Consider the following 15719-nt stretch of genomic DNA (forward strand, 5'->3'; position numbering starts at 1 on the left):
TCACAAAATTGGGAATAAAATCTTTTTTTCATTTTATCACAACGATAGATTTTACTATGTATGACAGTTAATTATTGGTACTTTTATTTTACACAATGAAAATTTGTGTTGTTTGTTTTTTTTTTTTTGTTCAGCTCCAAGGATACATTTGTCAAATTTTGGGACTTAGAAACACAGCATTGTTTTAAGACATTAGTTGGACACAGAAGTGAGGTAATCCATTGTTATTGTACTTTATTCTATAATTGTATTTATTTTCATGGTTGTTTATTTTTGTAGACTTTGAACATTTTCACATGTGTGGATTACTTCATGGTTTTGAAAATTACTTAAGTTTAACAGTTTTTGCCATATTAATTTCTGACAACCCGCCCTAGCTCATGAAAATAATGATTTTATGTAGCAATCATTGGCATTTAAAATAAATTCTGCAAGCCCACCAGCATTTTTACCAGCTATGGCTGTCGGGCTGGTAAGCAATTTCGCAGACAGGGTTAAGAAAGTGTTAAAAATCGATTTCACAGCTACTGTTATTGCACTTTTTTGTTCACCATAGAAGTAGCTAATCTGTTAACAATATATTCAAACTGTGGTAAGCCTTGAGCTTGTGCCAATCCAGAGAGAAGGAAAAATGGAATTGTACATAATCATACAGTGGAATATGGTAATACTGAACTGTAAGGCCATTCAAAGTTGATATCTGAATTCTTAGGACATTTTTTCATGGAAATCAATGAAGCAGGGAGACATATTTTTTTATATCATTTTATTGCCTCAAAAAGTGATGAAGATGGGTTTTGAAGGTATTATTAATGTGGATGCCTTTTTTGCAGGTGTATGACTTTGTAGTAGTACGGAATGGTCAGAGACTTATCACAGGATCAGCTGACAGTGAACTCAGGGTCTGGGATATTAACTATCTTGATACAGAGGTATATACATGGGACGAAAATATACATTTGTTGAATGGTCATAAGTGGAAAAGTAAATTTTTTACCCCTAAGTACCAACTATTACCCAAGGCAACGCTTATGGTATTTGTTGGTATCAAGAGATAATAAATTTACTGTTTCCTTAAAATAACGCTTGACAGAAAATGTTTTTTGATATTGAATAAGGGGAAAACCATACACCTTATGTACCAAAATTGTGATGTTTTTTTTTTAGATTTGGTTCATGGTACATCATGGCCAATTACGATATTTATGAAACAATGCTATTTTTAAACAAATTTATTAGTGTTACTATTATGGCTAAAATTATTTTAATTATATACTAGTATCAAACCTCGGTAGCTCCAAGGGACCATTGAAATGTGTTTGAGTTATCGGCAGTTTGAGAAATTGAAGTTCGTATATATCCGGAATGTGTTCGTTGCCAGTTTGAGTTAAACTTTATCGTTAGAAATTGCTTACTTCCTATTAAGTTTTGTTAGTTCATGGATCTTTTTTATTCACTTTTGGAAGATAATGTTGACTTGTGGACATTAAAAATGCTGTGTTTGCCTTTAAAACGTTCAGAGTTCGAGTTCCTTGGTCAATAATTTGTTTTCATCTTATTTTCTTTGATGCCATATCATGCCAACTTTGTAACATTCACGAACTCTTAATCAGTACTATGTTAAGATAAAAACTATGTTATTAGTGATGACTTAAATATTACCTTTCATGAACTAAAATGACACTGATTAATGATAGGGTTTCAGTTTTTCACACCTTTTATTACCCAAGCTGACAAATTGGCTGACGTGTTCAAGTTAGTGATGGTTATTCTCTAAGATTTATTACCGAACGGATCGACTAGTCAGTTCGAGTGTTTGAGAAATCCAAAGTTATTTATATTGATTATATCAGAGAAAATTTTGGTACTTTGAATTTTGTTCGAGAAATCCTAGGTGTTCAAGCTATGTGAGTTCGAACAAGTGAAGTTCGACTGTATATTGGTTAAATGTTTTATTTCCTCTTGTCCATACGTGGCTTTGTCATACAACAAGCAAAAAGTATGAATATTTTGTTTTATTTGGCAATGGATGGCTCAGTAAATGACTTCGAAGTATTCTGACAAAGCAACCATATTTGCACTAAATAAGGAGTTATTTCCATTCAATGAATTTCAGTACATTCTATGAAATTAATTTCTCTTTAATCATTTCAGTTGATCAGAAACCAACATTCAATTTTGAGAAAGAATGCATTTATGATATGAAATGGATGAAAAAAATTTGAAAACAAAATTTGTCATGTGCTACCCACTGCTTCATTTTTGCATGGTCACCCTATTGTATACACTGGCTTACCTGTGAGAAGTCAAAGTTCAGTCCAAAGGTTGTAGTCATTTAGCTTTACTTTTTATACAAAACACAGCATGCAAGGGGTTCAAATATATCAAATTTAAGTTTGAAAAGAGACAAATTGAAATTAGATTTAATCAAGGTCTACAGTTTGTAGTTGAATTATGTATATCTATTTTTCAGGATGATGAACCAGAATCAAAGAGAGCAAAGGTGGAGACTCTGTCAGGAGAAGGAGAAGATATCCAAGAAGAAATGGTAATACTTTGTTATTTAGGAAAATCCACAAATATTTCAAAATTTCATGCAAATGGATATTACCTGCTTTGGTGAAGTAAGTTGAATTAATATTTACTCAATAATGTATAATTCATCATTTTCATTTAAAAACTATTCATATACCGATATAGGGAAGTTCTTTGTATTTTTTTATCATACATAGTAATAGCAAGATTTGAAATAGTCAAATTGTCAAGGCCTTGTTTCTTTTCGATTAAACAATCACTTGAATTGATAATGAAAGGATTTTTTTTTTATGTTGTCATTTTCATTATAGAAATCTTTTCTTTAATTTTTTTGTAGAATATTTTGAAATGCACTAAAGTTGGATCAGTCATGAGGAAAGGAAGGCAGAGAGTTGTTACCATGGCAACTGATGACACAGGAAGTGTTCTTGCATGTCATGTAAGTTTTTCAGAATCTTACAGTGTTTCAAGCTTTTTTGAAAAGGACAAAACAAGTTTTAGATTTTCAAACAAAGTCAGATTTTTATTTTGATTAAAGTGAAAGATCTAAGATTTTGAAAATTATTTATGTATTTAACTTGAATTTATGAATAACCAGATTTATGATTTAATAATTTATGAACCAGAATAAAAAAAATGGAGTTAGAGAAATTCTCCTCTTAACATACATGTAACAGTTTGTACATGCATTTGTTGATTGGAGCTGCTGGAGGTTGGATAAGAATTGATAACCTGCAATATACACTTTAAGTGGATATTCTTTAACATGCACATATATGTACATGTACAAATGAATTTCTTTATAGGGAACAGATAGTTCATTAGAAGTATTTAATTTACCCAGCAATGAAGAACTAAGAAAGCATTTGAATAAAAGGCAGAAGAAATTGAAGAAAAGACAAAAGTATGTATAAAAAAATGTTGACATTAAAACAGTTTTCAGAAAATCATTCACACAAATTACACGAAATAACTGAGATACACGTATTGTACAAATCATTTATTATACCCTCACTCAATGTGGTTGGTATACATTTAGTTGAAGCACTTGTTTGTTTTCTGTCATTTAGTCCTTCTGTGTGATACCAAACATATGTGGTACATGTGGGGATATAGCATGACAACAGGAGCAACTTCATGTCATGTATTAATGAAACTCATATTTGGAATTGTTTCAATAATTAAAAGGAATTAATTTTGACGTTATTTAAATCTAAAAGTTATATCAGTAATACATGTAAATGCACACAGTGAATATATGCAGAATAACGGAAATTTTGAAATCAAGACAGGAAATATCACAGTGAGACTGTAAGCGAGATGTGATGTTTCAATCAAGACATTCAAAACTGACATTACTCTGATTATCAGCAACGTCACAGTCAATTTGTCATAACATTGTCATTAGAAATTTCCAATATTTTTCAGTATCAGGCAGTAAAAACATTAGAAAAGCAATAAAGTTGACAACAATTATTGATAATTTCTTTGCATTTTCTTGATAGGCCCATCTATCAACACAAGACTTCCATATCAAGCCTGAGAGTTCTGCTCGAATGCTGATATTGGTTGAGGTTTGATGGAAGGGATGATATGGAACAATGCACTGTCATAATCTTTTTATCATATAATTGAATCATTACAAAAAAAAAATCTTTTTTCAAGCCATATTTGAATGTAATTTCTTCATTTATTTTACATTTTATTTGACTTGTAATTAGAACAATACTTTCTTGACTGATGATGTTACCATTGACAAAGGGCTGATATTGATGATGTTGTCTTTGACGATTGTCCAATAATCATTTATCAGCCTGGAGCTGATACGGGCTTGCAGCTTCCTGTATTATTAATGGGGCAAAAATGTCCAAGTATATGATAATTGAATTAAGTTAATTTTACTGTCTTACAGTCTGAAGTTTTTCTTTATCAATGTAATGTTCATTCCTGTTCATTTTGTAGAGGAGATGAATTAGACCCTGTAGCAGAATTAAAACTTGAAGATGAAATAAGTTATGTAAATAGTCTCAAGTTATCATCCAAGATTTCATCATTTGATTTGTTACTGGAAGGACCTACTCAGTCTAAGGTTTGAGTTTAAAAGGATGTTGATTCTTATTTAAAGCCATTTGTAATATTTTTTCATTCCAATTTTCAGTAGGTATGAAAACTTGCAATGTAAGGCCATTATAAAATGAGTTCTTGGTTCTAAGGCCATTCCATTAAAATATGAGGTTCTGGGACAAATTGAATGTAATATAATGACAGATTTAAATTGTTTCATTGGATTAGTCCCCTGGCAAAAAATGCCATCCCTCAGTACCTTCATAGATGCCAGCCTTTACAATTTGTCTGTGATTTTTACTAATTTTGGGTAGAATATATTGTCTGAATGTCAACAGTCTATTGATTAACAATTTCCAATCGTTTCCAGTCCAAGCTGTTCCTGGTTTAGAAAACATATTCTGATCATTTAAACCTTTTGCAGAGACTAAATATTAAAATGAGCACAATGGGGATTCATATTATGCAGTGAGTTCAGGCTTCACAAATGTTACTGATTTCTGTTAACATAAATTTATTGTCTTTAAATAGTGACAGAAACATGTTTTCATCCAAAGGGAATTTGAGATATCATATTCAATTTTTATGGTGATTACCGACTAAAGTGCCAAATTACATACAACTCAATTCATTTTAAATGATTGTATCAAAAAAGGGTTGGCATCAATTTACCATATAAGTTTTAATGGAACACCAATGAAGAGAGATTCATGTTTTGACTTTTCTACTGCCTAAAGTGATGAGTGCACTTAGTCGAGGGAGGTGCCTTTTGTTTTAATTTTATTGATATGGCAGTAAAAATGTGTAATAAAAAGTCACAATTGAGGGCCTCAGGAGCAAGAAATGACTATAGAAACTATGATTTTCATATTTGGTGTTAAAAATTTTGTGTTTTTGTGCTTTTTCTTTTTTTTATCTTAAACTGGTTAATTTATTGGAGTCAATTTTAATGGTTTTAAACATTAAGATATTATTATTAAATTGATGGTTGAATTTACGTTTGGGATCAAATTTCATTGATTATTGATATCACAATTTATTTGTATTGATATTCATACATTCATATTGATTACGCATTGAACCAAATTCAATCCCATTTTAAAAGTTCTGGCTTGAAAGTACAGTGAAACTTGATAAATTGAATTTACCTGTGTAAAGTAGATACCTGGCGTCGGCTTCACAAAAAGTCGTAAGAGTAAAGTTGATCGTAAGTAATGATGTCATAAACTAAAATAGCATTGTGACGTCATGATTTTCGATCAATTTCACCCTTACAACTTTTTGTGAAACCGACGCCTGAATCAAAGCTAAATGCCTGCCTAATTCGAATCAATTTTTAAGTCCAAAAGGGATTCATTTCAGACAGGTTTTAATGTATTCGATTTTGTCTGGTAACAGCCCCAGTCTTCTAACCAGTTATTATGCAAAAAAGTTGAAAATAGTAATTTAATGAAAGTACATATGTTATATTAATAAGTTCAGAATTGGTGATAACTTTCTTGTAGACATCCATTTTTATGGAAAGGACAATATTCAGATAGATTATGCCATTGACTGACTTCTTTTTTATGACTAACGCTGGTAAACATGATATAAAAACCTATTTGAAAAATTATTAGTTACATTTTTTTTTTTGTAGATGGTGGCCCTTCTTAACAATAACACTATAGAATGCTGTAGTGTAAACCCTAAGGAGAAGCAAGGGGAGGTAACTACAGGTAACACGTTAATGATGGCTGGTCACCGTACTGATGTTAGGACTATTTGTTGCAGTTCTGATAACACTGCTATCCTGTCTGGTAGTGCTGATACAGTTAAGATTTGGAACAGGTTAGTTTATTTATTTTTTTCTATACTCCTCCTTTGAAAGTCTTCTAGACAAGTATTTTTCACGGCCACTTTTTGCCTTATTTTGACATATATATATATAGGTGTGCCATATTGTGAGATAACGTGTTTTAGTAGATTCTGATTTATTGTAAATTAATTTGGGAGGAGGCTTTACAAGAAAAAATTTAGCAGATTTTTTAAGCCATTTTACTGTTTCAAATCTTAGAATTCCTTAATTTGTATAAGATTAATTAAAGTATGCTTCCGGTTCTCAGGCCCTCCATCTTTTCTTACAAGGTTGCCTTCTTACTCATTTTCATCACAATATCATTAGAATCAAATTAATAATAAAAATACCTCCCTTATCTTTTTTTTCTTATAAGATAAAAGAAGTGCATCCTTTTTTTCATTGGTTTTCATAAGAAATGGCCTACGAACCAAGAAATTAACTTTGAATGGCCGTATTTTGTTGTTATCTTTCTAGGGAAATAGGTAAATAAAGTTGAATGGTATTTAACTGTTCAATACTACAGTGTATCAAAACACTGAAATGTGATTACTTATTTTCCCGTCAATGCTACAGAGCATCAGAACAATGATGTGTGGTTACTTATTTCAGGTCAACACTACAGTGTATCAGAACGATGAAGTGTGAATACTTCAGACCCATCGAAACCTGCCGGACTGTCGGACCTGTCCGGTAAAATTGTCCCGGGTCCAGTAAATACACGTTGCATGTCGGCCCGGGTGTCCGATGTTTTTTTCTTACGTTAAAGAAGATTTTCTCAAAACTGAAGTGGTTTTTGTGAATAATAAAACTGGAACGTTTTAATAATTACGTGAATTAGTCTACAGTCTAGCGAGATAGTCAATCAATTTGATTGTAAACAATAATATGTAACTTCCAGTTCATTCGCTACACGTCATTTCGTCCTTTGATATATCGTCCCTTTCGTTGTCTCGCTACTCGTTTACATGTGAAACATGCGGTCATTATATTGTCAAAATAATAATGAAAAAAATAATAAAGTATATTTCTTTTACATCGAAATTGATAAAGTTTAATAATTGAACATCTGATAAAACAAATTTTCATTTGAAAGGGCCTGTGAATAATACCAATTTGGAAACTGTCAATTTTGAAACTGTCAATTTGGAAACTGTAAATGAAACCCAAAATCAATCCAAAGAGCCTGTTACTAATACCAATTTGGAAACTGAAAATGAAACACAAAATACTGTTGATGTTATAATGACTAATGATGCAGATGTTGAAATACTTGATGAGGAAAAGAATGATATTGATAATGTACAAGTTGAAGTTAACTCAACACTTAACATTGTGGAGAGCCTTTGTGACAAAGACAATGATGATGATTATGAAGACAGTGAATGTTTTGACTATCAAGATGAAATGTTGAATTTTGAAATGATTATGTTTTATGCCAGAGATTGAGAATAGATTTTATAATTTAATAACAATACTTTATTTCAAATTTAAAAAATCAACAATATATAATACAAAGAACTCAAAACAAAGTACACATGTTTCGTTTATGAAGACTCATCAGATACACTCTAGCCAAAATGAATAATGGTGACAAATTAACAAATTCAAGAGCCCATACCCAGTAGTTTTAAAATCAGCTTGATAATAAAATGTACTTGGAGATTCCCACCCCCCATCAAAAATGTTAGCGTGTCGATAAATTGTTCAGAGTTTTTTCGGTCAGACAAATTGTCGTTCGGTCAGACAAGTCATCACCTTGTGTCTGACCGAATGTCAGATGTGCTTAAAAAAATTTCGATGGGTCTGATACTTATTTCAGGTCAACACCACAGAGCATCAGAACAATGAAGTGTGAATACTTATTTCTGGTCAACATTACAGTGTGTCAGAGTAATTAAGTGTGATTATTTATTTCAGGTCAACACTACAGTGTATCAGAACGATGAAGTGTGATTATGCTTTATGTTCATTGTTTGCACCTGGTGATAGAATTGTTATTGTTGGTACAAAGGTTGGTAATTTACTTCTTACAGTCATGAATTTTTTTCTGTATTAAAATGGAGTTCTACTTTTTATTCCTCCACCAAAGTTTGTGGTGTAAATAGGAATCATCCTGTCTGTTTGTCTGTATGTGTACCCACATTTCTTGTTTTCATTCTGGATTTACTGCTGTGACTCTTGTTTTTATAGTGGTTTTTGTCGGCTTAGTAAAATCATGTCTGTTCTTTTAGGAGAGAACAACGAATGATAAATGATTGATTTATAAGTGTAATAATGAAATTTTATTTAAAATCATATTAATGAGAAGCTCTTACTTGTTTAATTCAAACCATCTGGGATATTTGGAGTGTTTCGACAACCAAATACTTTTTAAAAAAATGGAATTTTTGCACAGACGTTTTACAGATCAGAAGAATAGGTGTATCTCTTAAAGAATTAGTTTTTTTTTTATGAAGCTTTATGAAGAGATGAAATTTAATATGCTCTTTTGTTTTTATACACCATGTAAGACAGGACATATTATGGTATACTGTTGTCCGTCCATCCGTCCGTCATCCACACTTCGGACAATAACTCAAAAATGCTTTCACCCACTTTTATGAAACTTTGGGGCATTGTTCATATCTATTGATGGAAGTTCCGTTTCGATTTTTATAAATTTCAGATTTTTCGTTTCTGTGTTATGAATTTTTATACCTAAAAAAGGGGGATTTCAAGTTTTTAGACAATAACTCAAAAATACTTCCTCAACTTTTATGAAACTTTGGTGAATTGTTCATATCTATTGACGTAAGCTCCCTTTCGATTTTTATAAATTTCAGATTTTTCGTTTATGTGTTATGAATTTTTATGCTAAAAAAAGGGAGATTTTCAAGTTTCCGCACAGTTATTTAAAAACACTTTCACTAACTTTCATGAAACTTTTGTGAATTGTTCATATCAATTAAGGTAAGCTCCCCTCTGATTTGTATAAATGTCAAATTTTACGTTTCATTGTTATGAAGTTTTACTCTTTTAAAAAAAGCCAGAAACAGCCAAGGAATTTTTATTCATTGAAAAATTGTTTAAAACAGACCATTTGTTATGATGATCGACTAATAATTATAAAAAGATACTGGGTAATCTTGTCAGAAAAGTGTGTTTTAAACAAGATAGAAATGTATGGGTGAAAAATCAAGACAGCAAACTTAGTTAAACTTGAGGTAACCTTGATAGTGCAAAATTTTTTGTGCATTTTTTATTTACTTTTATTTGAGGGGGGAGGGTATTTGACAGGGCTCACAGTATTTCTTATTGATCATATAAATTCATTAAAGTTAAAAGGTCAATTGGCATATCATGCACTTAAAGGGCAGCTCTTTATTGCTGATACGTATTTCAAAAACTGGTATCTTAATATTATATTTCATAGTGTCAGTTGAAAAGGTTTTGAAATAAAAGAATGGTATTGGAGTTCTCAAGAAGAATGTCTGGATTGAGCTGTAGACATTTGAACCAATGCTTTTCTCTGTACTTCTCCCTAACTGATCATTTTATATTTTATTTCGCAGAGTGGTAAGATACAGATATATGATGTTGCCAGTGGACAGTTGTTAGAGACTATTGATGCCCATAATAGTGCTGTGTGGGGAATTAGCATGGCCCCTGATAAGGTATGTTTACAATGTCCTACTGTGTAACTTTAAAAACAGAGCTTGGATTGAAAAACTGGTGATTAATAAATTGCTTTATTTCATTTTTTTTATGTACTCAAAGGAGACATATGGTAGAGAACTCCCAAAATTGTACAATAACAATTATGGATCTGATATGGCCCCAAAAATATTACTGCATGATTGCAGAAAAGGGATTTTCAGCATCAGTGAAAGTTCTGAATTAGGGTTACAAACATATGAATTTATATATCATAGGGAATGTTGCAGCTTTCAACGTTCTCATATTACAGGTAATTGAAATCTTTCCCTTAGGTGTCATAGATTTCTCATCTAGCAATATCAGCTGTAGTAGATTCTATATTCTCTATAAACTTTTAAATGGAAAATGATCAATACCATGGAAAATGATGATATGTTATTATTTTCAACCTTATTGATATTCAATGTCAAATTTTGTTTTTTAAGAGAGGGTTAGTTACTGGTAGTGCTGATAAAACTGTTAAGTTCTGGAATTTTGAATTAGTATCTGATGAACAGTATTCAACTACAAGGTTTGTATATTGTAACTATATGAGTTACCTTGCCCGTACTTTAAATATCATTTACAAGAATATTAATTGCCATTTAAGTTCCTCCCCTTTTTTTACCTGAATCGCTAACAATGAAAGCAGATCTAATAGCCACTCAACTCTGTCCATCTGTCTGTCATGCTTAGGAGTATCTATTTGTGTAATTTGTAACTTGAAAAGCATTCAACATATATTATTCAAACTTTGTGGAGCAATTTGAGTAATTTTCTGCTGCATTTTAAGCATGTTGAACTTAGCCATTTTTTCAGTGGTATATATGTATGCTATCATTAGTAACCAATGCTAGAGTTTTTACCCCATCAAACGAAAAGGCAAGGTATTGTGCAATACCCTCCGAAAAGTTATATATCTGGCAGAGGTGTCCCCAGACAGTTGGAGATGATAACATGAGAAAGGATCAATGAATAATTTTGAAACTGATGTTTTTTTTATGTTCTTTATTGTGTGTGTCTGCATTGATAGGCTTAAGCATTGAAAGTAGTTTTAATACATTATTTAGGAATATTGCATCCCAAAATGAGTTGTCAGGCTTGTTTACATGACAAAACTTCTGCAATTGTTCTGTTAATAGTATTCTATGATTCCAGCAAAAGGCTAAGTTTAGAACATGTTAGAACACTACAGATGGATGAAGATGTACTTGGAGTCAAATACAGGTATGTCTGCTTTTAATTACTCTTACACATTTTTATGCCCCCGCAACAAACTGTTGGGGGCATATTAATTTACCCCTGTCGGTCCGTCCATCCATCCAGATTACACATGATAATGGCTTGTCCGGCTATCTCCTCGTACAGTTTTTGAACTAAAATATTTTACAGGATATTTCTACACATGATGAAGGTGTGCAGGCCCAAGGATTTTGATTTTTCGTGAAATATTACGGAAATTGGTGATAGTTAAACTTACTTATTTTCGTCAAAAATAGGGCTACCGGTATATGGCTTGTTTGGCTATCTCTTTCTGTAGTTTTTGAACTACATCTAAAATATTTTTTGTAGGATGTTTCTACACATAATGATGGTGTGCAAGGTCATAGGATCTTGATTTTTCATTTAATATTATGGAAATTGGTGAAAGTTAGACTTAGTCATTTTCATGAGGAATAGGGCTATATGGCTTGTATGGTTATCTCTTCATCTAAAATATTTTTTTGCAGGATGTTTCTACACATAATGATGGTGTGCAGGGTCATAGGATCTTGATTTTCGTGAAATATTAGGGAACTGGGTGATAGTTAGACTTTGTTATTTTTGTCAGAAATATATCCCAAGCAACAAAATTAGGGATTTGGTTTTTTTTTTAGGGGGGGGGTATTAACATTTTTTTATTTGTTCATTAATACGTCCATTGGTCCTCTTTTTCTCATCACAACTAGTCTGACACTACCAAACAGGATTTTATGACACTATGTGGCCAGGATACAATATGCAGGTATGCATATATTTAGGAATTTCTGATCCCCAAATTGATCCCCAGACCATGAGTAACACAAGTCTTGAAAGAATTTCTGGATCTCCAAACCATGTCTTCATACAAAAATAAACATATTCCTAATTTGGCAAATCTAGCAAGCGGGGGCATCATTAGTGTCTTACAGACACATGTGATTAACTAAAAAAAATCACTACCAACAAATGAGATGGGGTCTCCTGTGATAAACAGGTCTTCTAACCTTACTAATATTAAACCATCATATTTCAGTCTTGAATATGTTGGTAACTTTTTCCTGCAGCAGAAATAAATTTTTTTTATAGTAGATCATACCAAATATTTCTAGAATATAGATTTCCCTAGTTTTTGTCAAAGACATACTTTAGAATTTTAAGGTAAAAAACACATGTCATTGAAATTTGTTTTGATTTTGAGCTAATTTGCCTTAATAAAGGTAATTTTTGACAACATGTTATATTTTATCATGTTGGGAATTTTCACTTTCTCGCAAACTATTAAAAAAACTTATTAATACAATTTCTTATACAGTTATGTAAAGAGCACTGAACTGACATTCTTACATATTTCAAAAAGAAAATTTAGGGTCGCTGAACTCTTGTAAAATTAAATAATAAAATTCCCTTTACATTTCTATAGAACATATTCCCACTAATTACCTTCCCTTTGAAAGAATTCGCCCACCAATTATCACTCCGGAAAAGAGGTTTTTTACAATTAATGTTTTTTTAAATAATTTAAAAATATTTGATATTTATATCATTTGAACACTGCAAGTTAATTGAAAATATATTTGTCTGTATGATTTTGCAAGATTACAGAAAAGAATGCACTGTGTAATATGTATTATCTACTGCGAGTCAATTTACCACACCAGTTAGGTTGACTTTCAGGTAGATGAATTGACTATGGAAAGGTAATGAAAGCATGAACACCTTACATTATGACATGACTATTTGCTGTAATGAAATATAGTAGACAATAGACAATTTTATATGCATAAACCCATTTACAGTAAATGGTTATAGCATGAACAAAAACAGAACAATGTAATATACATTACATACAAACTAAATTTATGACCATGGTGCGACAATGGTGTAAATCTGATCAAAACAGATTAAATTGTAGTTTTAACATTATATATTAATATAATTTCAGTTAAATTAAACTGACCTTTGATTCCAACATTCATTCATGAATTTGATAGTGAATGTTGGAATCGAAGGTTATAGTTAAGCAGTTTTGAGAAGGCATAGGAATTGTTCTGCAAGGTTTAAGCCTTTTCTTCCCTCTTTAGTCCTTTCATCATGCAGTCTATAACTTTGGCCGTAAGTCTGATGTCCGAGTCTAGTAAATTTTGATCCAGACTAGTAATCTTCTTTTGCCCCTGGTCCAATTTTACTAGTAGAAAAAATACTTTATACTAATGATGTCTTATAGTTTGATGGACAGATTGTAATCAGAAATTTATTCTTGTAAACATACAGTTGTTGAATTTTTCACAAGATTTGTTTGTAAGAATAAATAAAATTATAAACCTCTCAAGTATTATTTTGTTTAGGACTAGCTAATCAGTTTACAGACTAGTGAAAAATTTTGTATGATAGTCCTTTTGACTAGTTGCTGAAAAAGTTTTTTTTGCAGACCACTAAACTTGATTCACATGACTGTATTTCATTTGTAAAATATGTTTAATATTACTGAAGGATTTTTGCTGGGAATGATATGCCATATTTGTCAGATTTTCTGACTACTCTTGTTTTATCCATTTCATAGCATTTATTTTCTTTGTCAAGTGATCCCCACTTTTCTTTTCATAATTTCACCAAACACACATTAAAATGTTATTTGGAAAGTTTTTTATGAAATTCTTGTTATTTTTTTTATAAAACCTACTAAGACTAAAACTATGGAAAATGTAGAGAATCCTTTTCCTGCCATAATTTCAAATGCTTATATCTGAAAAACAAGTATATTGACCCATCTATTTTTTCTTATATTGTTCAAGCATGAAAGATCTTCAAAGATTTTACAACAATTTGAAATCCTAGCTATTCTCGAATAGAGCAGCAAACATCTTCAAGGAATGACAAGCTGGACAATGTATTCTTCGGATGAAATTCAGATACAGTTGTATATACATTACTATTTTCTGTATTATTTCAGCCCTGATCAAAGATACATTGCTGTGGCTTTGTTAGATAACACAGTTAAAGTTTTCTTCACTGATACCTTAAAGGTTTGTATTTATTGTATTTCTATTTTCTAGATGAGTCATTCCAATTGTTTTTGCCTACATTATAGAACAAATTAAATATTGGTTTCATTCATTTGATTGTTGCTGGTCATAATATTATGCTCCTACTCAATGAGTGGGTTGTATAATGGAATACCCATGTCCGTCCATCCAAATTTATTGGCGATTATCTTGACTCCCAATGGATGGATTGATTTCAAATTTGGTGTGTTACTTCATATAGATGAGGCATACATTTTAAGTGATTTTTTTATTTTTCCAATATCATCTTTCTGTTTAGCATGACGATGTCTGCAACTTCATGTTTTTTATATGATGAAGGTCAGAACATGTCATCCATTACAATTTTTTCTTTATCATATTTGTGCCCCCTCTATGATGGAGGGGTATACTGTTTCATTCTTGTTTGTATATTGGTCAGTCTGTCACTCTTTTTAGCTCACCTGGCCGAAGATTTGGCGTCCGTCATCGTTGTCGTTGTCAGTTAACAATTTTTCAAAAATCTCCTCTGAAACTACTGAGAGGAATTATATGAAACTTTGCACAGGTGTTCTTTACGATATCTTGCACAAATTCTGACTTAGTAAAAGTGTTCAGCATGATGAGATCTATCTGTGGTCAAATTTTCATTTTAATCTGTCTACCATTTTTGCAGTTACTGCCCTTTTTCAACATTTTTTGGTTATTTTCAATGTTATTTCTTTCAAAAATCTTCTCCTCTGACCCTACTTGACCAATTGGAATCAAACTTAGTATAAATGTTTCTTAGGGTATCTTGCACAAAAATTTTATTTAGATTTTTGATCCGTCAAAAAAAACATGGCCACTGTTACTAAAAATAGAACATAGGGGTCAGACTGTAGTTTTTCGAATATATCTCCAAAACCGTTACGTTTCACCAAATTCTGACAGGGTAAAAGTGTTTAACATGATGAGATCTATCTGTGGTCAATTTTTCATTTTTATCTGTTAAGCCATGTATTGATCCATATGATAAGTCCTACCAAAGTCTTCTTGGATCAAAATTATTAGTAAACTTCTTTTTAAATTTGTTACCATTGAAAGACGAAAATTAAAAAGATGAGTGATTCAGGCTTCTGGGAGCCTCTTGTTTCATCAATTTTTTTCTACTCTAAACTTCAGTGACAATGACCTCCTGTTTTTGATAATTTAGTTTATACAACTGTATTCTATATTATAAAGTTTGTATGTTGGGTATCACTATTGGGCATTGGCCCAAAGATTTGTTGTTTTAAAATTCTTAATCCATGGAAATGAATGATAGACCAAAAAATAAAATCTTAGGAAATCGGCTCTAAAGC

General features: G+C 31.4%; 1 protein-coding gene across 3 annotated transcripts in view; it reads left to right on the forward strand.

Moving 5' to 3' along the window:
• The window catches only part of LOC148614043 (WD repeat-containing protein 3-like), a 51645-nt gene that overhangs the window by 26878 nt on the left and 9048 nt on the right, over nt 1–15719 (forward strand). For all 3 annotated transcript variants that reach the window (XM_088587828.1, XM_088587826.1, XM_088587827.1), the window contains 12 exons: nt 135–213; nt 834–932; nt 2474–2548; nt 2873–2974; nt 3342–3439; nt 4498–4624; nt 6239–6429; nt 8357–8450; nt 9991–10092; nt 10561–10646; nt 11273–11341; nt 14307–14379. In XM_088587828.1, the coding sequence (XP_088443954.1) occupies nt 135–213; nt 834–932; nt 2474–2548; nt 2873–2974; nt 3342–3439; nt 4498–4624; nt 6239–6429; nt 8357–8450; nt 9991–10092; nt 10561–10646; nt 11273–11341; nt 14307–14379 (1195 nt within the window). The remainder of the gene's footprint in view (nt 1–134; nt 214–833; nt 933–2473; nt 2549–2872; nt 2975–3341; nt 3440–4497; nt 4625–6238; nt 6430–8356; nt 8451–9990; nt 10093–10560; nt 10647–11272; nt 11342–14306; nt 14380–15719) is intronic.

Source organism: Perna viridis, chromosome 6, assembly GCF_037379345.1.
Source record: "Perna viridis isolate PV_CMFRI_1.1 ecotype Kerala chromosome 6, ASM3737934v1, whole genome shotgun sequence".
Taxonomy (NCBI): Eukaryota; Metazoa; Mollusca; class Bivalvia; order Mytilida; family Mytilidae; genus Perna; species Perna viridis.